The sequence below is a fragment of the Thermothelomyces thermophilus genome, chromosome 2, assembly GCF_000226095.1.
Source record: "Thermothelomyces thermophilus ATCC 42464 chromosome 2, complete sequence".
Classification (NCBI taxonomy): Eukaryota; Fungi; Ascomycota; class Sordariomycetes; order Sordariales; family Chaetomiaceae; genus Thermothelomyces; species Thermothelomyces thermophilus.
This window is the reverse complement of record NC_016473.1, coordinates 3,328,711-3,350,984: the sequence shown is the minus strand read 5'-3', so window position 1 is coordinate 3,350,984 and position 22,274 is coordinate 3,328,711. Positions and strand designations below refer to the sequence as shown.

Below are 22,274 nucleotides of genomic sequence, written 5' to 3'. Positions count from 1 at the left end.
TCGGCGGCAACGACGACGACGACGACGACGACGGGGGAGCGGAGGAGGCGCGGAGGACGTTCGGAGCGCACTTCATCCGCGGCCTCGCCTTCCGCCCGGGCGACCGCGTCAACGGGTTCTGGACGGTCGCGTACCGCGGTGATGGCGGCGGCAGCGACATGGCGGGCCGCCACCACGAGCGCGTGGAGATGGCGCTGGATCCGCCCCGCGCGTACCGCGGCGGCCCGGCCGTGGTGAGGGGCATCGTCGTGGCCGGGCTGGAGACGCGGGGGGAGGACGGGCGGGTCGTGTTCGTCAACGAGACGTGGATGTGGCGCAGGCAGGGCGACGAGGCACCCCTGCTGCTGGAGCGCCCCCTCGGCAGGTGGCTTCACGCCGTCCTGGCCGGCTGGCTCGTCATGAAGGGCCTCGCGGCTGTTAGCGAGAAGGGACGGGTCAGCCTAATAATGTGAATACTCAATCCAGAGCAGAGATGGTATGCAAAGCCAAAAATATCTTTGTTCCAAGCTTGGTGCCGGTACCTAATACTAAAAACAAGGTCATTGGTTATGGCGGTCATGTGTATGTATTTATTTACATTGGTACGTACGGACGTGCAGAGTTACGTCGTGTGCGCCCCCGTTACAAAAATTGAAACCAACTCGGTCTCAGTCCCTCTTCCTCCTCTTCAACGCAATCTCCAGCCCCAACGGCTTCCTCAGGAATCCTTCCCTGGTATCCATGTGCGCCTGCCTCAGGGACACGTCGTACCGCCGCGCCCACGTGGCCACGATGAGCTTCATCTCCATCTCGGCCACGTTCCTCCCCACGCACGCGCGCGGGCCGTGGCTGAAGGGGATGAAGGCGTTCTTCTGCCTCGGCGTCAGCCTCTCCCACCGCTCCGGCCGGAACTCGTCCGCGTCTGGGCCCCAGATCTCCTTGGAGTGGTGGATCGAGTACGTCGGCACGCTCAGCACCGTGCCGGGGGGGAAGTAGTGCCCGCCAAAGTGGACGCCCTGCCCGTCCGGGGGCACCTGCCGGGGCAGGCCGATGCCCGAGGTCGAGTGGAACCGGAGCGTCTCGTTGACGACGGCGGAGAGGTAGGGCAGGTCGCGGACCATGTCGAAGGTCGGCACGTCCATGTCGGCGGGGATGGCCGCGTCGAGCTCGGCCTGGAGCTTCTGCATCACCCCCGGCGTGCGGACCGCGTGGTAGAGGAGGGCGCACGACGAGTTGGACGTCGTGTCGCTGCCGGCGATGAGCTGCGTCAGTGCCTCGGCCGTGAGCTCCTGCCGCCCGAGCGGCTCGCCCTTCTCGTCGCGGCCCTCGATCAGGCGCTGCAGCAGGTCCTTGCGGTGCGACGGCGGCGGGTTCTCGAGCCGGGCCTTGACGCGCGCGATCGCGATCCCTGCCAGGTTCTCGACCGCCTGGAGGCCCCGGCTGAAGAAGGGGTCCGGGAAGTACTTGGCGTACGGCTTGAGGGCCGGCAGGATGCCGAGCGTCGCCGACACCTCGCCGCGGCGGTTCAGGATCTCGATGGCGGGCGCGTAGATGGGCGGGCTCTCGGGCGACGCGCGGACCTCGGCCATGTCGGCGCCCGAGGACAGCATCCCGAACGGAGCGCCAAACGCCAGGTCGCCGATGACGTCGAAGGCGAGGTAGTTGAACCAGTGGAGGCAGTCGAGATGGGCCGCGCCATCGGGGTTGGTCGACCGGGCGATCAGGTTGTCCAGCTGCCGGACAAAGAGCTCGAGGTTGCTGTGGATGTAGGGCTCGAACTGGGCGACCGACTTGACCGAGAAGGTGTGCGAGACGATCTTGCGCTTGCGCGTGTGCTCGGCGCGATCCCGAGTGTTGAACAAGCCCCTCTGGATGCTCACAAAGGCGTCATAAAAGTCCCTGAATATCCTGTCAGTTTCCCCTGTCATGTCTTGTCATGTCCTCTCATGTCCTCTCATGTCGTGTCATGTCATGCAGGGCAAAGTCAGGTCCCCAAAGTTGGTTGACCTACGATTTCAAGAAGCCGTTGCCATGGCCGTAGACGACCTGGATGGCCGCGTCGTCGCAGAGGCTGACGTGGTTTGGCTGGATACGCACGACCGGGCCCAGCTTCTTGTGCAGCTTGTCCACCGTTTCGTATCGATTGCCCCGCCGGCAGACCAACAGCAACCACCAATTCGTGAATTGGGCGGGAAACGGCGCCGGAATGTGCCTCAGGTGTCGGTAGGTTACAAGGTATGGGTAGACATAGTAAACCACCGCCGCAGCCAAGAGGGCCACCGGCGCCCAGGGTGACAGGATGAAGTTGACGATGGCCATGACTGACTACCGGGATGCAGTCTGCTCGGGAGCTTGCGACAGGAGAAGAAGAGAGGAATGCTTGTTGGCAGTTGGAAGTTCGCCCGTTTTTTTATCCTACTCAGGGCTAACCCGCTGCTTCTGGCTCGAATCACACCCTGGATGAGCCTCACCGCCCCTGTCTCCGCGTGGCAGTCCACCATACCAAGGCCGAAACAGAGCCTCCAACCAGGCTAGGAAAGGCGGCGATGATCGACCCTGCTCCCGGTATCAGTTTCGGCTTCTCAGCGGGGTCGGGGCCGTGCTCTGGCTCCTCTTGCTGACGGACGCCACCCCCCAGAAAATGCGGGGATGCGGAGCCCGCTGTCCCCGGCAACAGGAGGCGGCATTGGGAAAGATTGTGGAGAGCGTTGGGGGGCGACCGAGCCTGGCGTCCTATTTGCTGGATCGCCCCGCGCTTCTTCGCGACTCCGAGTTCTCAACCGCCCTTAAGATGCCCAGAGCGATCAGTATCCTGACCGTGGGTATCCGAGGCATCTCATCCAGAAGCGTCCGAGGTAGAAACGATCTGTCCAAATCAACCCCGCCGTAAAGGGGGCATGCCATCGATTTAGGGTTAGGCGTCCCGCTAGCGCAAACGGTTTCACCCGACATCATCAGCCTTGTGCATACACAGTATGGAGCCCCAGCTCGGCGCGGTAAGAATGTCGCATGCGCCGTAGAAGTATGGTCGCAGAACAGCCAGAATGCTACATGGACAACATTTCCGCCAGCTTCAGCTTTCACACCATCAAGTCCGACCAATTCGAAGAGATTCTGAATAGATATTACAAAAAATAGGACTAACGAGCAAGCAATACTCAAAATTGACCGGCCACTGGGGACCATTTAACGGAGCATGTAAGAGAGATCAGGGAGACTGGCTAGGATCTGCTCAGCCATTCGCTCGTGAGCGATTTGCAAATCGGCATTGGGAGGTTGTCCTGCCTCCGGTGGCGGCGGACGTTGAGAGAGATCATGTGTCGTTGTTGATTCGAGAGACTGGGCTGCGGAGCCTTCCGACCCCAAGCTCCCGCCCGGGTGCTCCACAAATTTAGAGTTGATGGTGGATGCTTGGCCCTGGGGAGCTGGCTTGGCAGGAGGTAACTCCGTAACCGAAGGGGCTGCCGCGTCGGATGGTGTTGGGGCGGGTCCGCCTGTCTGCGAAAAGATGCCGACAGCTCCGAGTTCCTGGACTACCGGGCCAGCTGTTGTGGGCTGCGAGGTGACGGGAGAGGATACCATCTCGCCCCACTCGTCGTCATCGTCCTCGTCGGCGGTTTGTGAAGTGGTTGGGGCGGGGGCGGAAGCGGTCGCGTTTGGCGGCTCAGGAATCATGCCCGTGGTACTCGTCTGTGAACTGGGCGCGAGGGAGCCGGTGTTCCAACCGAATGAGGGTACGGCAGGCCCAACACTGCCCGAGGCACGATGTGTCGGGCGTTGTGGGGAATGTGTTGCAGATGCATCGGCCAATTCCAACGATAGCGTGGACGCCGGGGGGGGCTGGGATAATGCCGCTCTCGTATGCGAGCTCTTCTTCTTGAAAACAGCGTCAAGAGCGACAGGCTCAGCGGAGGAATCCCAACCGAACATGTTCTTCTGGGTTTTAGACACTCTGCCGCCGAGCGCGATGCGACCGGCAATGGAATCCTCCTCCATCCACCGGCGCACAATCTTGATGGTCTCATCATGAACCGTTGAAGATGGCCAGGCGACCCGCCTGTAGCTTTCGTCGTCACCGGCATCGTGCCGGCGAGTCGAACCCAGCCGGGAAATTCGGTACCATGTCTTCCTCTGTGAAATCTCGGTGAAGCTGTCGTTGATGACATGGTCCAAGACCTCGCGATCCACCTTGGCCTCGTGGGACAGTTCCGCCGCGGTGGGGGGAAACAGCTTGGTCACCAATTCGAGGTCAACGTGAAAGTCCAAAGGTCCAAACTTGGCAATCGGAGAGGGAGAGTCAGGGAGCGGGGGTAGCAATGCCGTGGATGCGTCATTCGCACCTGAATGCTCTCTTCGATGCTGGTTTGGCGCCGGCTGCTCCGGTTGCGATGGCGGTTCCATCGCACGCTCATCTGTATCCCCGTCTGCAACAGCGTCTGCATCCTCAGACTCCCCAAAGTCGGCGTCGTCTACGGCATCTCGAGGGTCATCTTCGCGGCCGTCCTTCTTGCTGGATACCGATGGACTAATGCTGCGGGTCCGGGCGATGGGGGGATGTTCTTCGCTGGCAGCCCTGGCGAGACCGTCAAACTTGACGACTAGCTCTTGAACTTTCCCAGAAAGCTTCCTTGTGCTGAACCTCGAACTCCTTTGCTCCTCGTCGACCGATGTGATTGGCGAATCCGGCCGCTCTCCCTCATGGTCGGTATTTTCGTTGGACGGCGTCGAGGAACGGTCCCCGCGAGTTTGCCTATTCGATTCGACGCTCAAGCGCGCATCGTCGCCAGAGACTGAGGCTGGCGTTGTCTCATAGTCTTCGACACCCTCGCCCTCGGTCGGGTCGCGTGTCGCAGCGGTTGGCTCAGGAATCGTCGTCGTCTGAGCGGCCGTGAACTCCTCTGTTTTGGTCTCGAACTTGTCCCACACTGCCTCTTCCCTGATCCCGAAAGGGTTTTCCTTTAGCGTATCAATGGGAGAATCGGCAGGAGAGGCTGATTCGACGACCAGGCGAGGGGTCGTAACAGCGTCATGGGAAGATCTATGTGATGAGAACCCGGACCCCCAAGGATCCGGTGACGGTTGTCGAAGTCGAGAGCCATTGGCTGGCCCGGGGGTTGCAATGCTGCCGGGCAGTGTGATCGGGCTACTCTTACCGAGCAGGTCGTCTCGTGGAGTGGCCGGCAAGTTCGGACTGGAGCCTCCCCATGGCGCCGCCCATACCGAATGCGTTGCTGCATCAGACGCCGTTGTCCATTCCCCAAATCCTACATCGTCACCTCCCCATGGCGACTGTTCCACAATAGCAGGGACGCGGGGGGAGCTGGACGCGGGTAGAAAGGCGCGCGGAGGGGGGACAATGTCGGATTTGGCGGGTGAGCCGGGTTTCAATTCCCTGTCCCCCTCTGCTGTTGCCCATGGTGAGCCCCATGGATCGTCCATCATGTGCCGCGGCGATTGTCATGGTGCGGGCAAAAGCTATCGTACTCGACTCGACATCACTCGGAGGGCGATAGATCTGGTCGCGGGGAAAGCCGAGACGCCGATCGATGTTGCTTGTAGGAGCCGCGGCAAGACTTCGGCGTCGGAAAGGTTTGTTAATCGACTTGTAGGATGGTCGGGCAGATCGCGTTGGCTCAGATGGGCGGGTGTTCGGATGCGTCTGTCGGGGACTCTTCCCGGGGCAGACTGCCATCGAGTAATTTTGTTGACGCTGTTATCCACAAGCATCTGAAGTCAATATGAAGGTCCATACTGCGTTGCCAAGTGCCACGCTAGTTATCTGGACAGTGTACGGACTACTCCATTCTTGCGACCGGGAACCCCATCGGCTTGGCAATTGTGATTGGGCGTGCTTGGGCCCCAACAACGGACCGCTGTGGCGCTGGAACAACTTCTTGTGGCTTGGTAATATCCTACAAGTAACTGGCGTTCGGGTGGCTCCACCTGCTGATAAAGCACGCCGGTTCAGGCCCGATCAATGGAGGGGCTAATAATTGTCGAAGCAGGAACGGAGAAAAAGCTGAACGCCATCACCGCCGACGATGTTTGCAGCTGACATGGCATATCCACAACCGCCCTGAGGGACGAACCAGAGCGGTTGCATTAAATCCTTTTGGTCTGTCCGAATATTCCCTGTCCATCCAGCTTCACGCGATACTGTTGCACTCGGTCTCCATGTCGCTCTCCAAGGTCAAGCACATTGTGCTGGTGAGCACATTTCTGCCCCACCCTCGCCCGCCGGTCGACCAGGAACTTGACTAACCGGCCTCACCGGCAGGTCCTCTCCGGCAAGGGAGGGGTTGGCAAATCCTCCGTAACGACACAGCTGGCGCTCTCGCTGTCCCTAGCGGGCCACTCCGTCGGTGTTCTCGACGTCGACCTTACCGGCCCCTCCATCCCGCGCATGTTCGGGATTGAAGATGCAAAAGTAACACAAGCCCCAGGCGGGTGGCTGCCCATCACCGTCCACGAGGCCGACCGATCTGCCGGTGTTGCTTCGCTCCGGGTCATGAGCCTCGGTTTCCTCCTGCCACGGCGGGGCGACGCGGTTGTTTGGCGGGGACCAAAGAAGACAGCAATGGTACGGCAGTTTCTATCGGACGTTTTCTGGGACGAGCTGGACTACCTCCTAGTGGACACGCCGCCAGGGACCAGCGACGAGCACATCTCCTTGGCCGAGACGCTTCTGCAAAAGGCGCGTCCAGGGCAGCTTGCCGGCGCCGTGGTTGTGACGACACCGCAGGCTGTCGCGACGGCCGATGTTAGGAAGGAGCTGAACTTCTGTGCCAAGACTGGAATCCGCGTACTCGGCGTTATTGAAAACATGAGTGGGTTCGTCTGCCCAAACTGCAGCCAGTGTACCAACATCTTCATGAGCGGCGGAGGGGAGGTCATGGCGAAGGACTTCAACGTCCGATTCCTGGGGCGGGTCCCCATCGATCCCCAGTTTCTGGTTCTGATCGAGACCGGAAAGAGTCCAAGATATCCCGCAGGGACCTCCATCAATGGGCAGGACATCTCGTCTCCTACGGATGCGCCCGCCGAGGGCGACGAAACACGAGACTCCGCTCTCCTTGTTCATAAGTACAGGAGTTGCTCTCTTGCACCAATCTTTAGCACCATCACAGCTGATGTGGTCGCCAATGTGGCATAGTAGCAGCCAGAAGAGACACAAGAGTCATCTTTTCACTCGACAAGCGTTACGCCTCCTGCACGTGTTGGTACATAGCATAGAGAGAGGTGTGCCTTCTCCAGAAACTTCCTATCCAAGAACACCGCCACCCATCCGGCCCAGTTATAACCGTATTGAAGCAGGAGCACGGCACAACAGTAGCCGTAGAATTGCAGGTATCGCCTTGCAGCCCCCATTGATTATACAATATTCTTCCCTCAGCATAAAAGTCCGAGAGAGGAGGCTACTGTGGGTGCACAAAAGCTTGTGACCCCTAAGGACGCCCCGATAAACAGAACAGAGATTAGGGCAAAACGCTCCTTTCCTCGCCGTACAGCTTTCTGTCAAGACACCGTCACATGTCAATCGCCCCCTCCGGTTGCTTATTACGGCCCTAACTGCCTTGGTCTGGATCCCGAAGGATGGCTCTGTTCCAAGACGTCACCATGGTATCCTGGAAATGGGAGACTACGCAAACTCGTCCTTGTTCCGCCGAAGCTACCAGAGTGTCTACGGATACCAGACAGTGCCTAGAAGAATACCATTGACATACTCTGGGACAATGAAGCGTGGTCTGTCTCTGCTTCCTGGTGACGGAGAACAGCATAGACAGTTAAACATAGGTACATACATTACGCTGAAAGGCAGGGTTTTGGCGTCCTTAAGACTTACGTTTCCTCCATTCTTGACGAGGTGGTAGCCACGACGGGTGCATTTTCGTGCCTCGCCAGAAACCCTGGAGATGCGAGAACCACCTCTATGCTTGGCAGAGGTGCCGGTAGCGAATAAGCTGGTGGAATTACGGAATGTTATATGGACATTTTCCTTTATTGTTTCCCTTCGCTCGGATCGCTCGGATTCCTGTCAGAGGGACAGGGCTTGCTCAATTGGGCGAAACGGAAGATAAGCTGTGATGTCATGAAGACGAAACCAGAACGGGGAAGACAAAGGCACCGTAAGGTCATGTTGTCTGTTGTTCGTGGAGCTCTTCTAATAAGTCAAGGAAATAACTCCTTGCAATTGAACCCACTGGCATCCTATGTGCCGTCTAAAATCGCATTCTCTCAACTTTTAATGTTTCCATGGCGTTTCCCGACCATGGCTGCACATACGCTACTTAGAAACTATTCCGATTGCTGTTTCGTCGGGGTCGGCAGGAGCACAGAGAGGCAAATGCTGTGTAATTAATCTGCATTTACAGTATATACATACACAGACATGTAGGGATTTCTTCAGGCGCATCTGCAAGGCACCAACGGTCTGAATCCCGCATCGCCTGAGTCGTCAATTGAACATCCCTGTCTGACGTTGGCCAAGGCTGGGGCTTTCCACTTGCAGGCGTTCGGGCCCGGAACCCGTTGACCAGTTAGTGTAGGGCGGCCACCTGCACGAGACTTGCTGGAGCCCGGCCCTTGCTGTTGGGGCGGTGAGAGAGCTGTGCAACTCAGCTTCCTTAGGCAGAAGTCGCACAGAAGTGTAGAGTATTTGCGCAAGAAAGGAAGCTTTGTGAATAGTAAAAGAAAAAACAGGGTTTCCGAGGTAAAAATCAGAAGTAATGTAGCGCATCACACATCGCGTGACTTCTGTCGAGACCGCCTCTTGAACGATGGGGCGCGGTCCCGGATACCCCACCATGCTATGCTGTCTTCCCGAAGTGTTGCACATACAACACTTCCGCACTCCGTACTCTTCTGTAGATCCACTTGACGCCCGATTCAACCAAGGGATCCAATTGTGGAACGAACCCAAAAGCCCCGCCACACCCTTGCCCACGATTTTTCTTGCCCCGCGAACCAAGCCTTTCCAACCTCGATCATAAAAATTGTCAATCGCGCTTTTTCTCAGCCTGTAACTAACTGTTTTCTTGAATCTTCGTCAGACCCCCCATTCTGCCGATAGCCGAGTACGACTGTTTCCACCGCATCAGCTAACCAATTCGAGCGACGGCTCCCGCCAAGGTGCGTTTCGAACGATCACTTCGGCCGCACACTGCCTCTCGCGGCCCAACTGGCTGTCAAAAGCCGCGCTCAGACGACCAAGGGCCCGCTACTGCCATGCTGAGCGCCTTTTGACCAACACCTCTCCCGCCGTGCATTGTCTCGTGCTGGATTTTGTGCGTCATTTTGCTTGCTCTCTCGGTCAATGACCGCAATTGATCTCCTCCGCTTTCTATCCAAGCCAGCAAAGTGGGTTCCCAAACGAAACCCTCAAAACAACTGCCGTGATGCTGACCATCGAGTCTGCAGGCCTCGATAACACCACCCACAAGCCAGATCTTGCTCCCAATACAAATACCCTCGCTTAGCGACCGCCCAGCGCAATCCACCTCGGGCTGCACTCCTCGCCGATACGCGACTAGAGCTGTCGCCGCAACCGTAACCACGGCTCAGTCGAAGCACAAGCCCAACATACCGTTCACAAAGATTTACCCCTTCACCGTCCGCGGCCGACCCCCCTAACGTCCCCTTGGAGACGTTTGACCACTACACCTGCGCATTGTAGCTGGCGGCGCCAGCATTCCTAAGGACACCACATCCTGTGGGCCTACTCTCTCAAACGAACGCCGCAAGGTTCGTTTGAGCGGCAGCTAGTGTCCCGCGGACGCTCCCATAACGATCGGCACGTTTCAAGCTTGTCCTCGACTCGACGATGGTTAACCACGAGATCCCCGACAACAGCACCTTCTCGCCCGCCCCGGGAAGCCTCCAGCTGACCATCAACCACGATGTCGCCGCTGACCTAGACTCGAGCAACGCCTTCGAGGGTCCCGAAAAGCTGCTCGAAGTCTGGTTCGCCCCAGGACCCGATGCTTTGCCGCCTAGCGCCAAGGAAAACGGTCTGAAGGCCGTCACCCCGTCCACATGGGAGGGGATGCTTGACATGGTCAACTGCAAAGTCCTCTCCATCGTCAAGTCCGACCATGTTGACGCCTACCTCCTCTCCGAGTCCAGCATGTTTGTCTTCCCCCACAAGCTCATCCTCAAGACTTGCGGTACCACGACCCTACTGCTTGGCCTGCGACGCCTCCTGCGCATCGCGGCTGTGGATGCCGGTTTCCCCTTCCACAACGCCGCATCCATCGATGACATTCATGCCGCTGCGACTCCGCTCCGTGTCTTCTATAGTCGCAAGAACTTCTTGTTCCCTGACCGCCAGCAGGGACCGCACACGAGCTGGAAGGAGGAGGTCAGGTTCCTTGACGACACCTTTGAGAACGGCAGTGCCTACTTGGTTGGGCGCATGAACGCCGATCACTGGTATCTGTACATGACGGGGCCCCCGAGTGCCACGCTGACGCCGCCGTTGACTCCCCGTTCGAGCAACAATGGCAGCCCCACTCGTAGCTCCAAGATCCCGACCGGCATTGTGTCGCCGTTCAACGGCATCAGCGATGCCCAGACGGACGAGACGCTCGAGATCCTGATGATGGATCTGGACCCTGAGCTTGCGAAGCAGTTCTACCTGGAACAGGCGAGTGCGGTCGCCAGTGAGCGGGTGCCTGCACAGGCTCAGGAGGCTTGTCGCGCCGCCCATGAGAGCTTGGGGGACATTGATTCGACTGTCGATGTCTTTGCCAACTGTGGGGAATCCGACATCTCGGGACAGCAGGCAGACGATTCTGACGTCACCGCTGCCGAGGCCATGACCACCGAAGGGCATGCCCTCGGCACCGTTGTGTCCGAAACTTGCGGTCTTGCTCAGATCTACCCGGTTTCGGACTATCCCGATGCGCGCATCGACGCCTATCTCTTCACGCCATGCGGTTATTCCGCGAACGGTGTAGTTCCTGCACCCACCGCCAGCGCCGATGAGCAGGGCAACAAGGCCGCGCACTACTGGACTGTCCATGTGACGCCTGAGCCCAACTGTTCGTATGCATCGTTCGAGACGAATGTTCCGAGCCGTCAGAATGGGCGCCGGGCTTCGGACACGATCCATCAGGTTGTCAACATCTTCAAGCCTGGTCGCTTCACCGTGACGTTCTTCGAGACCAAGAACAAGGTCGCGGAGGAGGGAGCTGGCGCCAATGGAGTAGGTGTTGACAAGCGCATGGACGACGTCAAGGGATACCGCCGCATGGACCGCATTGTCCACGAGTTTGACGACTACTATCTGGTTTTCCGTTACTTCGAGCGTGAGGGGTGGGCTGGCAACAAGAGTGCCCGAGTGGGCGAGGACTACTAGTTTTTGCCCCAGGAATAAGGGGTGCGCTGGCGACAGGTGTCACGAGCCAGGATATTGTTCGCTTTTACGTCGAATTTCCCGCTTTCTATCGTTCAGCTCCATTTCGCTATATTCTCCGCCCCACTCCTTTCGTCTCTGCCCTCAGCTCACTTTTGCAATTCGTGATCGCTCAGTAGTTTTTAGTATCCGCTCTTTGTATCATGAAATGAAGTATCTCTATCATGACATTTTTGGCTTGGCGATCCTCAAAATTGTCATATTGAGTTTGCATCCAGTCGATATCTCACTACCGCGCCTTGCTCGGGCGTCTGGCCTCTGATTGCAAACCTTGGAGGGACCTACCCTTCGGCTGTCGCGTTGAAGATGGTTGTCCACTGAAAATGGCGAGGCAATTTTCACTTGGAAATCATTTGCGCGAGTTCTCTAGCTTGGCTGTCCGGGCTTAGTCGGACCTTTCCAGCCGTATCATGTTAATCTTGGAGTATAATTATTTACATGTTAAGAATTCCGCCTCAACGTTCGGTATCTGCTTTGCTGCTCCTTCGTGATCAGCTCGCCTTCGTCTCCTCTCTTTAAATATTTATTGAGCAGTCATCATCAGGCAACAAATATAAGAGCCTATGTCGTTGTCGAGGTCCTTGCGTGGAAAACCGGTACTCCTTGGTTCCTGCGCGGCTAATTATCCCATGTCGCTATCTGACGAAATCGGTGGAAGAAGAGAACATAGCAGATTTGGCGGCAAGGAACCGTTTTCAGGGAGTGGTATGTAACAGCAGCACAGACAGCAACTCTGCGCAGAGTGCCTCTGCTCAGGAGTCTCAATTGAACCTTTCTCCTCACCGCCACCAAAGCTCTCTTCACCCAGCAGGTTCACATACACTACTTCGTGATGACCCCGGACAAGACGGCGCGCAACATTTTAGGTAATATGTCCTTGAGACAACCACAGCTACACCACTCTCACACCTCCCGGAACTGCTACAACTCCTGGGAGCCGACGGACTGCTCTGGGTCCAGATCTGATGTTTCCAGGTCGTCGCTTGCCGGTTCACTATCATCACTGCCTGTAGTTCCGCCTGCGGAGGGCGATCGCATCGATTCGGGGTTCAGGCCGGCGCGCGTAGGCGACTTGTGCTGCCCTCAATGGGACTACAAAGCGGAGGGCACTGATGGTTCCGTGCTGAGCGTCCGGCAACCGGGGAGCTAATTACTCTACGTCTCAGGGCTGAACCTCAAATTGCTAGAGTTTTTTTATGTTATGGATTGTACACCTTTGATAGTAAATTGCAAGCAGGGACCTGATTCAGGATGTGTCGAGAAACGGTGACCAAGTCAAACGATGGGGGGAACAATTGGTTGCGCTGTAGCAACTATCAAGAAATCATTGGATTCGTATTTCATGGTCCCGTATGGTTTGTTCATAATTACACAAGCGAGACCCTTCTAGCCCCTGAACCCATTCTCTTTTCTGTCTCGGGCGGGATTAAGCTCTCACGATCATCCGCGAAACCGACAACCAAGAATAGTCACCTGCTGCTTCAGGCTATATGTCGGGCAGATGCTGAAATCGTCGCCTCAGGATATCAACTCGGCCCATCTCCAGGTCAAACAGTTCCTGGGGAAGGGGAAGTTGGGCATTCAACAGCATCGTCTCGGCAAGTTTCATACCTAGTATCCGCCAGCCGCGGAGTATCGCGGGCTCCGGTGGCCTCGGCCATGAGGTGCTCGGTATTAGTTGTTCAATAAGATTCTGGACCCTCTGATCCATAACCGTAAGTGACTCGTGAATATAGTCGAATGCAGTCTTCCCTTGGTTGTCCTTTGCGTCAACGGACAAGTGGCCCTCCCCCAGTAGGTAACCCACAACCTGCAGAGAAACCTCTCGAGGCTCCGACCATACCCACCCGTCGGAGGCGGGGTCACCCTGTGCGCCGGAAATGCATCTTTTGATCAGGAAATGGAGCGTGTTCATCCCCTCCGAGTTGACCCTGTGTAGGTCGGCTCCGAACATGCACATCAGCCTTACCACCTCCACGGCCGCGTTGGCCGGCACTATGTCGAGGGGCACGACGGAGACAGCGGCATACATCACAGGGGTGACGCCCCCCTCGGGGACGGGTTAGGCCAATCGGCCGGGGGGTTCCAAATGCCGGACCAGGCGCGTGACGAGCTAGAGCCGATCGCGCTGCCGGAGATCGGGCCTCCCTTCGTAGTACCTATCGCGCGGCACGCCCTCCATCCTTCCAACTGTGACGACGACGGGGGCCTGCGACGTAAGGAATAGCAGCACCTGTAGCGAGTCGCGAGAGAGCTGCGGACATGCTCCGGTGCCGAGCAGGTCCAGAGCTGCCGCGTATATTATGCCACGGAAGCACGCGCGGTAGAATATGGATGACGCCGTCGTTGCGTCGTCGCCGAGCCGGAGCCCATGTTTGACGAGCCTCTGCATGATGTAGACGCGATACCCCCTTGGGCCGATCCCGAAACCCTGGAAAAGCGGATCGTAGAGCGTAGCATCTTTCTTGGTGGACGCTTCCGAACGAGGCCCGGCGCTCGGCTGATCCAGGATGTAGTCAAAGATCCGCCAGTTCCCGGCGTATGCGGCGTTTTGCAGTGCTGTAGGTCGTGGGAGCCGGGCCGTGGTAGGCGGACTTGCCGCCGTGGACGAGTATCTCGAGAGACGCACCCGCCTCGACGAGCAGGCGGACAGCCGAGAGGCGGCCAAAGCAGATGGCGAGGTGGAGCGCGTACCACTTCGGATTGCAGCAGTACCCGACCGGCCACGTCTCAAACCTCAGGGCCCGATACCGATCGCCGTAGCAGTCACAGATGAACTTGGACCACAGCTGGACGCTCGCCCCGTGGGCCAGAAGCCACTCGACGGCCTCATCGTTGCCCATCTTGATTGCAAGATGCAGTGCTCCGGCCTGCGGGCGCGGCCTGTCCCTCGTCGAACCCCGTACGTCGCGCGCCGTGATTAATACGGGATAAGCGTCAGGAACCTGCCGCTGGTCGGGCAGGTTTCCAACGTACCCTCTCCAGTTGATGTTGGCCCCGTGAGCGAGAGCCAGCTCCATGCTCCTGATCCGACCGACCGCTGCACCCCACAACACGGCTAGCGATCCCTTGGGGTGCACGGCGTCGGCGTCGTAGAGCTTATCGTTGAAAACCCAGTGGTGTACCCGGCAGGTGCGGGCCAAAGCAGCAAGTGTGGTAACCATGCGGTCATGGCCAAACCCGGATATGTGGTGACCGATTTTTCGCAGAAGTTCTGGGGGTAGGGTGGTGAACGAAGCCATCGACAGTGTGGTTAATGTAGGTCAGACGTAATCAATTAGACGATATCACAAAGAATAACACATGAGGCTGGGGTCACAACGCTTTGTCGAGGTAATTACTAGATTTGCAGACAGCTGTGATCCGCAGCGGCGGACGAGGGTACGGACGGGACTTTCGGAGTCGGGACGTAATTACTATAGCAAGTCGAATATTTGGAGAACAAAGGATCGAAGAAGTCGCGTCTGCTCTAGAAGCATAACATCATTAGCGGCTGTCAGCTCTGTCGTTGCTGCCGCGTTCGGGTTGCGGGCGTCGCGGTTGCTCTTAAGTAATTATTAATTACCTAAAAGAGCGGGAGAGGTTGCTCTTTTAGACCACCATGGTAGCCCCTTATCATAGGGTAATTAAGTAACTTTGCCTGAACAGGAAGATACAGTACATTTGGTCCTAACCTTGGACCGAGTTTCGTGTTCTATGGTCTCCTGCCAGACTCGCAACAAAACTTCTGACTCGTAATCGTTAAACCTCAGTATTTCAGAACTCCTCAAATGCCGAAATCTTTTCAACAGGAATTGCATCGCGATGGGCATCTACTACAACACGCCCACTGTCGGGTCACGGGACTCATGGGAGGCCACGTCTCTCCATAGCGTACTGTCCAGCATGCTGGAGTATATCGCGATAGCAATCCTTGGCTGCAGGACGGTGACAAGAATCCGGGAGGTCGGTCACATTCCTACCCTGTTGACTAATTACAACTAGTGTAAGGGGAGGGGAAGGGGAGCGGGTACCAATTAATAGGCCGTAATTCAGGATCTGTCTGTGCCGGTCACAACGCCTTCCCGAGAATTCCTCGGTTTCTTTCCGTTCAATGGATATGGATGGCTCGCGTTGATCGCGCGACAACAGGCAATTAATTATGCCAAACAACCTCCAGATGAATAATTAATTACCCCAAGATTCCGCCAACGCCACCAACCGCCACCTCTGGTGTTAAACTACCAAGACGGGATATCATAAAATTCAAAACAGGAAGCTTTCACCAATTCAGAATATTGAACAAGGTCTTCTTCGGATCTCCCTCGGTGTCGACATGGAAGTTGCGATTCCTCCTCGCCATCGTCTCTGGTGTATTTTGTTGTGAGAAGGAGCGGTTGATTGCATCCGATTCCTTCCGGAGCTGGGTTCGGACAAAAGCGGCAATGCCCGTCGCTGTTTTGCAGCTTGGGTCAGTCTTCTGTTCTTGTATTTTTCTCCTCCTGAATCTGGACAGAGATCTTCCCCGGGACCGGAGAACGGTACAGAGAGTAGACTCGGGGTTTGGATAGGTAATCACAGCAAGACATGTGGGGCACTCACCCACTGCGCCAACGAGGATCAACTTCGGAACGATACCGGGAGGTGTTCCTCTGCGGTGCTGGTCAGATCCCTTATTTTTTTGACTATGGAAAAAGGGCCGAGGTCCGGAATGGAATGGCACTCACTTCGCCACTGAGACACCTGGGTTGTTCTTCTGCACTGCGGCAGCCAGCCGCATTGTTGGAGAGAAAGGACGCCGAGCTGACATGGTCTTTGCGGTTTAGACACTAGGATTAAGGTAGGTATTTCTGCCTCGGATGGATTCTGAGCGGAAGAATAATAGTAGGTCTTGCTCAGTTGCGTCGACCTGCAGTGGTGCAGACGAAAGAGAGCGTTTAATTAATAATATTTGAGTTCTGAGTTGTCTGACAGTTCGTGAAGCAGTTCGACACGCCAAACTGGACGATTCGGCTCTTTAAGTAGGAACGGTATGCTACGAGCTTCAATCGCTGGACCCTGGAAGTTGGATTTCGCCAAGACAGCACTTTGTTGGTTGATCTCAGTTGTTGGGTGATTGAAGGCCAAGAATCGAGTGACCATCGCGGCGCCTCGGGTAGAATCGCACGATGGTGGTGCGATCTGACCTAATTACTCTTAACCTCTTGGTCGACCCGAACAAAAACCGTCATCGCCCACGGTTCCGGTCTACGCCTGGGCCCGGAAGACGTTATGGACGCCATCACAACTGATGGAATGCGATTTTGATCACCCAGCCTCCCTGGTCCCACCAGGAGATCAAGCCCCCTAAAAAACAACAATTACCTCACTCCAGCCACGGCCGCCGCGACTTCGGAAAAGACTTTAGTTACATTTTAGGGTACCTGAAGCTTTTGATTGTTTGACTAAGTTTTGCTTGCAGTTTCTGCACCCTTGAGTTTTGATTTTGTTTTACTGCCGGGCCATGTTCTTTCAATCAAGCTCGAAGCCACCGCGCGGGTGTTGCACTCTGAATATTATTATAATAAGATGCCCGAATTATGCTGCGACATTTCCACGAACCTAAACCTCCGCCGCAGCCACAACACCTTCTGAACTATAATGTAGTCATAATTTTTTGAAGGGAAGATTGTGCCCTCACCCTCATGGCTCCGGCGGGCCATGGGTGAGCTGGATGAGTACAAAATAATTACTCGCCGCTTGTTGATGGCGCAAACTCCCCTTATGCAGTCTGAGGGTGATTAATTAATTAGAACAAAGCAATCGGGACATTCCCTAATCCAGCAGAGTCATTTTTACAGAAATCCTGTTTCTGCGCTGCACTTGCAACAGACGGCAACAACAACACGGAGACTGCCGCGATTGTAATCGACTCTTCGATCTGTCGGAAAATCTCGGATTATGTCATGGTATCAGCGGTAATAATCCCCGACTCAAGAAAACCACGACAGAGAGGACGGAAATCAGAAGAAGAAACTATCAGTGAGCCATTCGAGTGACAGGTAATGATGTGTAGATATATATCACGTGGAATTGTGTTGATAAGCCCTTTTTTATGGTAGGGAGTTTGTGATTGTTGTAAGATACCTAGACTTTCGAGGGGACCTAGTAAGTAGTATGTACTCCGTAGTTGGACCGTTTTGGACTTCCAGTAGGTGGCTGCACTACAGGCAGCTCTTGGCATGACTCTCGAAACAACTGGAATACCCAGGAAACCGTTCTACATACCAGAATCCGATGCGTATTGGGTGCCTCATCGATCGCATTGCATTTTGAATTGACTTGAAAATCTTCTAGGCCGAGCTCATTAATCTGTAACCTGTGTGTTTGCGCCGGCATTGGAGCGGTTTGCTTAATGACGTGGTAGTATGTATGTACATTCCTACTCCTCTAATGAATGTACTATGGCACAAGACCTGGCGCGGAAGCCAGCGTTTCAAAAAGACAAATCTTCCCCCCAACCAAAACTCCCCGCCGAAACTCAAATAAGCCACTGCAATCCAACTTAGACCACACGCCTCGTCTTCCCAGTCTCGACCTCGTAAATCCACCCGCTGATGGTCACCGACTCCGGCACCAGCTTGGACGCCTTCAGAAACTCAACATCGTTCTTGACTGCCTGCTCGAGCTCGGGGAAAGGCAAGAAATCGATCTTCCTTTCCCTGAGCTCCTCAACCGCCGCTTGTCTGAAATTCCCATCGTTAGCCCAAGGGTTTCTTACCGAAACTCAGAAGTGTGGCACGAGTTTCCACAGGGCGCTCGGGGCGGCAGAGCCCTGAGATTATAGCAGAACAGAAAAGTAATTATACAAAAAAGAAAAGGAAAACTCACCCGAGGTTCTTCTCCACGATGCCATAGGCATCCTCGTTCTTGAACGTCAGCATGCCGCACCCGGTGTGCTTGACGAGCACAATCTCATTGGTGCCCAGCAGCTGCTCGCTGATGACAATGGACCGGAGCCCCTCGACCGCTGACGCACCCGCCTGTTAAATTGTCAGTCACAAACCCTTTCCCGTCAGCGTAGATAATTATGCACATGCTCCAGGCCTTGCCCTGTGCTCGCAACTGGCGCGGGCGGGCGGGCGCGCGTAATTAATAACCACCGGGAGACCGGTAGGACAACAATATATAACCGAGAGAAGAATTGAAGGGAGGGGACATCATCTTACATTGCGGATGACGTGGGCGTCGCCCAGCTCAATGCCAAAGGCCCGGGCGGGATCGATGCGAGCGTCCATGCAGGTGAGGACGAGGTACTTCTTGGCCGGCGGCAGGGCGAGGTGGCCCTTGTCGAAGGAGGCCGAGTAGCTGGCCGAGGCGGCCTCGACGTTCTGCTGGATGGCGCTCATTTCTTTAAAAAAAAAAAGGGGGGGGGGAGCGGAGGGATCTCGTTGGCGTGGTGTACGTATTAATTATAGGACAGCACAGTACGGCGGCTATGAAGGCGCAGATACTTGTAGGCTGAGCTGATGCTGGTAGTGAAGGATGGATATACTTGTCACGGTGATGGTAATAATAGACAAGTCGGACGAAGACGAAGGATGGGAGAGACTGGTTGATAAGGAAAGTAAAGCTGAGGCATTCAGCAGCCAGGTTTATATATCCGGATCAAAAACCCGCCGTCGTCGCCACCTCTCCCTTGAAGCCGTCCAATCCCATGTCGTTTCGATTCTGGAAGTTGACTAAGGAGGTTTGTTACTTTGATCTGGAGACGCAGCTCGCTACCTAGTACCGTAATCGAAATGGCGTGCTCGGAAAACCGCCCCATCTCCCCTCCTATCACTCGCGCACTAGAATCGTCTCACAAAGCCACCCCATGTCATCATTTACTAATCAGCCAATGCGCCTTGCGTCCGGATGCGGGGTTCGGTTTCTCGCCGGGGGTTTAAGAGAGATGGGAAAGAGGATGATGGGAAAAGGAATACACAACCCTCCTAGCGTGGGGACGAGAAACCCGCCGGTTTGGTGTTCGCATAATATACAGACTACAGTACAGATGGGTGGTGGGAGCCGTATCCCTGCTGCAGGCTCGGCCAGAAACGGATGCCGCCCCGTGACGCCGTGACTCCCCCAGATGCAATCAATGTAGTAGCACAGATTAGGCCTTTTCGCTTTTAACACTACTCAGTGCCGCTCTCCCTTGCCGCTGCGCTTCTGCAGGATGCGCGCGACGATCTTCTCCTTCTCCTCGAGGGCCCGCCTCTCCTCGTACTCCCGCGCCGCCCTGAGGGAACGCTCGGCCGAGTCCTTGTTTGCGCGCTCGTTGAGCTTCTCCTTGGCGTCTGCGAGCGTAGACTTGAGGCTCGCAAACATGGTCTCGGGAGCAGGCGGCGGGGTAGCGTGCTGCGCTGCGGCGATCCTCGGGGCCCTCGCGTCGAGGACGCGCGGCGCTTGCCAGGCCGCAGTGGGGCGCGACGGAGGGCCCGGCGCGGTCAGCGGCCGCAGGCCGACTAGCCGCCGGAACCACGGTTGGTGCATAAAGTATGCTTGAATCGTGTGCAGGAGAGACGAGAGGAAGAAGTACCAGGTGAGGCCGGACGGCAGGAACAGGGCCACCACGGTAGAGATGGGCATGACGACGAGGCTCATGATCTTCATCATCTTCTGCTGCTGGGCGGCCATATAGGGCAGGGGTATCTACGTATCTCGCACGGTTAGTAAAGGGCTTTCATACTTGGGTTGCTGTACCAAACGTGTTTCTTAAGAGTTGACAAACCCTCATGCCCATGGCAACGATGATGCCCGTGGCGATGGGCAGAATAAACAGCGGATCGGAAGCTGTAAGGTCGGTGAACCAGAGAATGCCCCCGGTCTCGAACGAGGGAACCGGGAGCGCGGACATGCCCTTGATGAGGCGGAACATGCCAATACCGATCGGAAGCTGGATCATCGGAACGAAGTTCTTCCACAGCGAGTAGCCCGCCGCCTTGTTCATCAAGGCGATCTTGGCCCTGGCCTCGGCGCCGGCGAGATGGTTGCCGGTGACCAGCACCCGCTTCATCTCCTCGGTGGCGGCCTGGTACCGCGGGTCCTTGAGCAGCTCCTGGTACTTGATCGAGTTCTCCGACGCGTCGAGGGCCGGCTTGAGCAGGGCCAGCCTGATGCCAACGGCGACCACGGCGATGGAGGCCCACCAGGGGAGACCGGTGTAGACGTAGACCGACTCCAGGATTGTCTGCATTATCGAGGTTGGGCCCCAGCCGTACTCCAGCCCGAGCGTCTTGAGGAAGCCGATCTGCTCGGGAATGTCGAGTAGGTCGCTCCCCGTGAGGTTGACCGGCGTTCCAGTGAGGTCGGAAAGGCTCGAAGCATCGGGTGTGGTCGTCGGGGCAGCTGTTGTCGACTGGGTGGAGGCATTGCGGGCTTGTCGGTGGGTATAGATAAGGTGTTGAGAAGCAGCAGCGAGAGGCAGCGGACCGCCTATCCTCCTCGCCGTTGTTGGCGCATGCAGGGTCGTTCCGTTATTGCGCAACGCTGTCCCGAATTGACGGGAGAGAAGCCGGGTCGAAGTCTTGGGAGCCGCCTGAGTCCGCTGTGTCAGTGTGCAATTTGTTGGAAAACAAATCGCTGAAGAAAAGAATGGAACAGGAAGAGGAGTGAGACTCACGGCCCTCGCAAGGCCCAGCGCCGAGTTCGAACGGAGAAGGCCCCTGCTGGAAAGCATCTTGTCTGCTGTTGCTGTGTTGGCAGGTGCGCGGTCGCAAAGGGTCCCGTCGCGGGCCAAAATTTCCGCGTTCCTGGGCGCCGGTCAACCGGGCACGTTGGAAGGTTTTGAGTGGGTCTCGTCCCGGCTGGCACTTGGCTGGCTCGAGCCCGCCAAGCATGATGGTGGGGCACTCCGAGTGTACGCTAGTCATTGCACTTGAACCTTGAACTTTGGGGAAGCTTAGGGTCCAATTGCAACTGTTGTGAAAGTTGGCAGATCCGATTCCGCAGCGATAGTAAATAGGTATTTTATGGCCCTCGGGGTTATGTACCGTACTTGTACAGAGAAGGAGTGCAACCCAAAACACCGGCCGCCTACCACCCTTCACTACCTGCAAATTGCTATGTGTGATTACAAGTATCTGCAAATACGGAGAGTACTCGCTCGGCGAGAGTCCCGTCCAGTGCATCCATAGGACCCACAAGAAGCGCTGGTTGTCTTCTTATGGCTGTGGACTAAAGGGTATGTGATGCCGGGTGCATCCGTCACAGTCGTGGTGATGGCACACTCCTCAAACATGCCCGCCCTTCATTCTAAGGTTGTCAGGTCATCAAGTTCGTTTCTCCGCCTTGGTTTCTCCACAGCTTCGATTCCAGGACCGATGGAATGTGCCTGTCGCCTCGAGACCGGGAAGACCTAGAGGGATATTAGCCGTGATGTCTTTTTGAGGCTGGTGCTTGGGGACGGTTGCAGGCTTGACGCACCCTCGTGTTGCTCCACCCTAACCTGAACGCGGCCTCGTGCGCAAAAAGCTCGCCGAACCCCAGCATCATGCCGTTGATGAATGGAAGGAGGAGATTGATGGCGGCGCCGCGGATGATGGACCATATCGTGGGTGGCTGGTAGAGAATAACGGCGGGGGACGAGGACGAGGGCGGCGAGACCGACTGCTCTTCGTGGCGCGAGTACTGCTCACTATCGGACCGGATCGTCACTCCGGATTCGGCCATGGGATTCAGCGGCTCGTCGGATGCCATGTTGGGGACTGTAGTGTCAATGCGCGACACTCAATTTGTTGGTGTTGCTGGTGACGACGGGATGTTTCACGCCGACCCCCAGAGCTCTGACGACGAGATGCAGGTCACAGGTCACACCGAAACTTGAGTGGTCCAGGCGTCTCGGAACCTTGCAGTCCCTGGATTACGTAATGGTTCTGTG

The 22,274-nt window shown here is 56.4% G+C and overlaps 9 protein-coding genes across 9 annotated transcripts; 2 read left to right on the top strand and 7 right to left on the bottom strand.

Annotated features, from left to right (window-relative positions):
- Positions 1-216: 216 nt before the first annotated feature.
- Positions 217-2,360, bottom strand: MYCTH_2301715 (uncharacterized protein). Its single transcript, XM_003661809.1, has 2 exons — positions 1,991-2,360; positions 217-1,878 (listed from the first exon to the last, which is right to left on the bottom strand). The coding sequence occupies exons 1-2, from the start codon at positions 2,296-2,298 to the stop codon at positions 648-650; spliced, it is 1,539 nt and encodes a 512-aa protein (XP_003661857.1). The 5' UTR covers positions 2,299-2,360; the 3' UTR covers positions 217-647.
- Positions 2,361-2,847: 487 nt separating this feature from the next.
- MYCTH_2301714 (uncharacterized protein) lies at positions 2,848-5,730 on the bottom strand. The gene has a single exon (XM_003661808.1). It carries the CDS (start codon positions 5,416-5,418, stop codon positions 3,166-3,168), a length of 2,253 nt encoding a protein of 750 aa, XP_003661856.1. The 5' UTR covers positions 5,419-5,730; the 3' UTR covers positions 2,848-3,165.
- Positions 5,731-5,991: 261 nt separating this feature from the next.
- Positions 5,992-7,296, top strand: MYCTH_2301713 (uncharacterized protein). Its single transcript, XM_003661807.1, has 2 exons — positions 5,992-6,186; positions 6,257-7,296. Exons 1-2 carry the CDS (start codon positions 6,154-6,156, stop codon positions 7,130-7,132), a joined length of 909 nt encoding a protein of 302 aa, XP_003661855.1. The 5' UTR covers positions 5,992-6,153; the 3' UTR covers positions 7,133-7,296.
- Positions 7,297-9,344: 2,048 nt separating this feature from the next.
- MYCTH_2301712 (uncharacterized protein) lies at positions 9,345-12,179 on the top strand. Its single transcript, XM_003661806.1, has one exon. The coding sequence runs from the start codon at positions 9,800-9,802 to the stop codon at positions 11,333-11,335; it is 1,536 nt and encodes a 511-aa protein (XP_003661854.1). The 5' UTR covers positions 9,345-9,799; the 3' UTR covers positions 11,336-12,179.
- Positions 12,180-12,313: 134 nt separating this feature from the next.
- On the bottom strand, positions 12,314-13,424 carry MYCTH_2125592 (uncharacterized protein; the record flags this gene model as incomplete). Its single annotated transcript, XM_003661805.1, has 2 exons — positions 12,314-12,463; positions 13,236-13,424. The coding sequence occupies 2 exons, from the start codon at positions 13,422-13,424 to the stop codon at positions 12,314-12,316; spliced, it is 339 nt and encodes a 112-aa protein (XP_003661853.1).
- A 484-nt stretch (positions 13,425-13,908) lies between these two features.
- On the bottom strand, positions 13,909-14,556 carry MYCTH_92725 (uncharacterized protein; the record flags this gene model as incomplete). The annotated part of the gene is made up of 1 exon (XM_003661804.1): positions 13,909-14,556. One exon carries the CDS (start codon positions 14,554-14,556, stop codon positions 13,909-13,911), a length of 648 nt encoding a protein of 215 aa, XP_003661852.1.
- A 733-nt stretch (positions 14,557-15,289) lies between these two features.
- MYCTH_2301710 (uncharacterized protein) lies at positions 15,290-16,514 on the bottom strand. The gene is made up of 3 exons (XM_003661803.1): positions 16,099-16,514; positions 15,974-16,023; positions 15,290-15,826 (listed from the first exon to the last, which is right to left on the bottom strand). The coding sequence occupies exons 1-3, from the start codon at positions 16,149-16,151 to the stop codon at positions 15,654-15,656; spliced, it is 276 nt and encodes a 91-aa protein (XP_003661851.1). The 5' UTR covers positions 16,152-16,514; the 3' UTR covers positions 15,290-15,653.
- A 1,325-nt stretch (positions 16,515-17,839) lies between these two features.
- On the bottom strand, positions 17,840-18,938 carry MYCTH_111030 (carbonic anhydrase-like protein). Its single transcript, XM_003661802.1, has 3 exons — positions 18,580-18,938; positions 18,242-18,393; positions 17,840-18,096 (listed from the first exon to the last, which is right to left on the bottom strand). The coding sequence occupies exons 1-3, from the start codon at positions 18,757-18,759 to the stop codon at positions 17,916-17,918; spliced, it is 513 nt and encodes a 170-aa protein (XP_003661850.1). The 5' UTR covers positions 18,760-18,938; the 3' UTR covers positions 17,840-17,915.
- Positions 18,939-19,534: 596 nt separating this feature from the next.
- On the bottom strand, positions 19,535-22,093 carry MYCTH_2117192 (uncharacterized protein; the record flags this gene model as incomplete). Its single annotated transcript, XM_003661801.1, has 5 exons — positions 19,535-20,047; positions 20,127-20,884; positions 21,018-21,079; positions 21,164-21,216; positions 21,821-22,093. 5 exons carry the CDS (start codon positions 22,091-22,093, stop codon positions 19,535-19,537), a joined length of 1,659 nt encoding a protein of 552 aa, XP_003661849.1.
- Positions 22,094-22,274: the final 181 nt, after the last annotated feature.

Bases quoted from the DNA above. Each gene is read 5' to 3' on its own strand.
- MYCTH_2301715 (XM_003661809.1), bottom strand. From the start codon at position 2,298: ATGGCCATCGTCAACTTCATCCTGTCACCCTGGGCGCCGGTGGCCCTC. The intron at 1,879-1,990 runs GTAGGTCAACCA...CAGGATATTCAG, and splicing joins GGCAACGGCTTCTTGAAATC to GGACTTTTATGACGCCTTTG.
- MYCTH_2301714 (XM_003661808.1), bottom strand. From the start codon at position 5,418: ATGGACGATCCATGGGGCTCACCATGGGCAACAGCAGAGGGGGACAGG.
- MYCTH_2301713 (XM_003661807.1), top strand. From the start codon at position 6,154: ATGTCGCTCTCCAAGGTCAAGCACATTGTGCTG. The intron at 6,187-6,256 runs GTGAGCACATTT...CCTCACCGGCAG, and splicing joins AGGTCAAGCACATTGTGCTG to GTCCTCTCCGGCAAGGGAGG.
- MYCTH_2301712 (XM_003661806.1), top strand. From the start codon at position 9,800: ATGGTTAACCACGAGATCCCCGACAACAGCACCTTCTCGCCCGCCCCG.
- MYCTH_2301710 (XM_003661803.1), bottom strand. From the start codon at position 16,151: ATGCGGCTGGCTGCCGCAGTGCAGAAGAACAACCCAGGTGTCTCAGTG. The intron at 16,024-16,098 runs GTGAGTGCCATT...CCAGCACCGCAG, and splicing joins CCAGGTGTCTCAGTGGCGAA to AGGAACACCTCCCGGTATCG. The intron at 15,827-15,973 runs GTGAGTGCCCCA...GCTGCAAAACAG, and splicing joins GATCCTCGTTGGCGCAGTGG to CGACGGGCATTGCCGCTTTT.
- MYCTH_111030 (XM_003661802.1), bottom strand. From the start codon at position 18,759: ATGAGCGCCATCCAGCAGAACGTCGAGGCCGCCTCGGCCAGCTACTCG. The intron at 18,394-18,579 runs GTAAGATGATGT...ACAATTTAACAG, and splicing joins ACGCCCACGTCATCCGCAAT to GCGGGTGCGTCAGCGGTCGA. The intron at 18,097-18,241 runs GTGAGTTTTCCT...TGGGAATTTCAG, and splicing joins ATCGTGGAGAAGAACCTCGG to ACAAGCGGCGGTTGAGGAGC.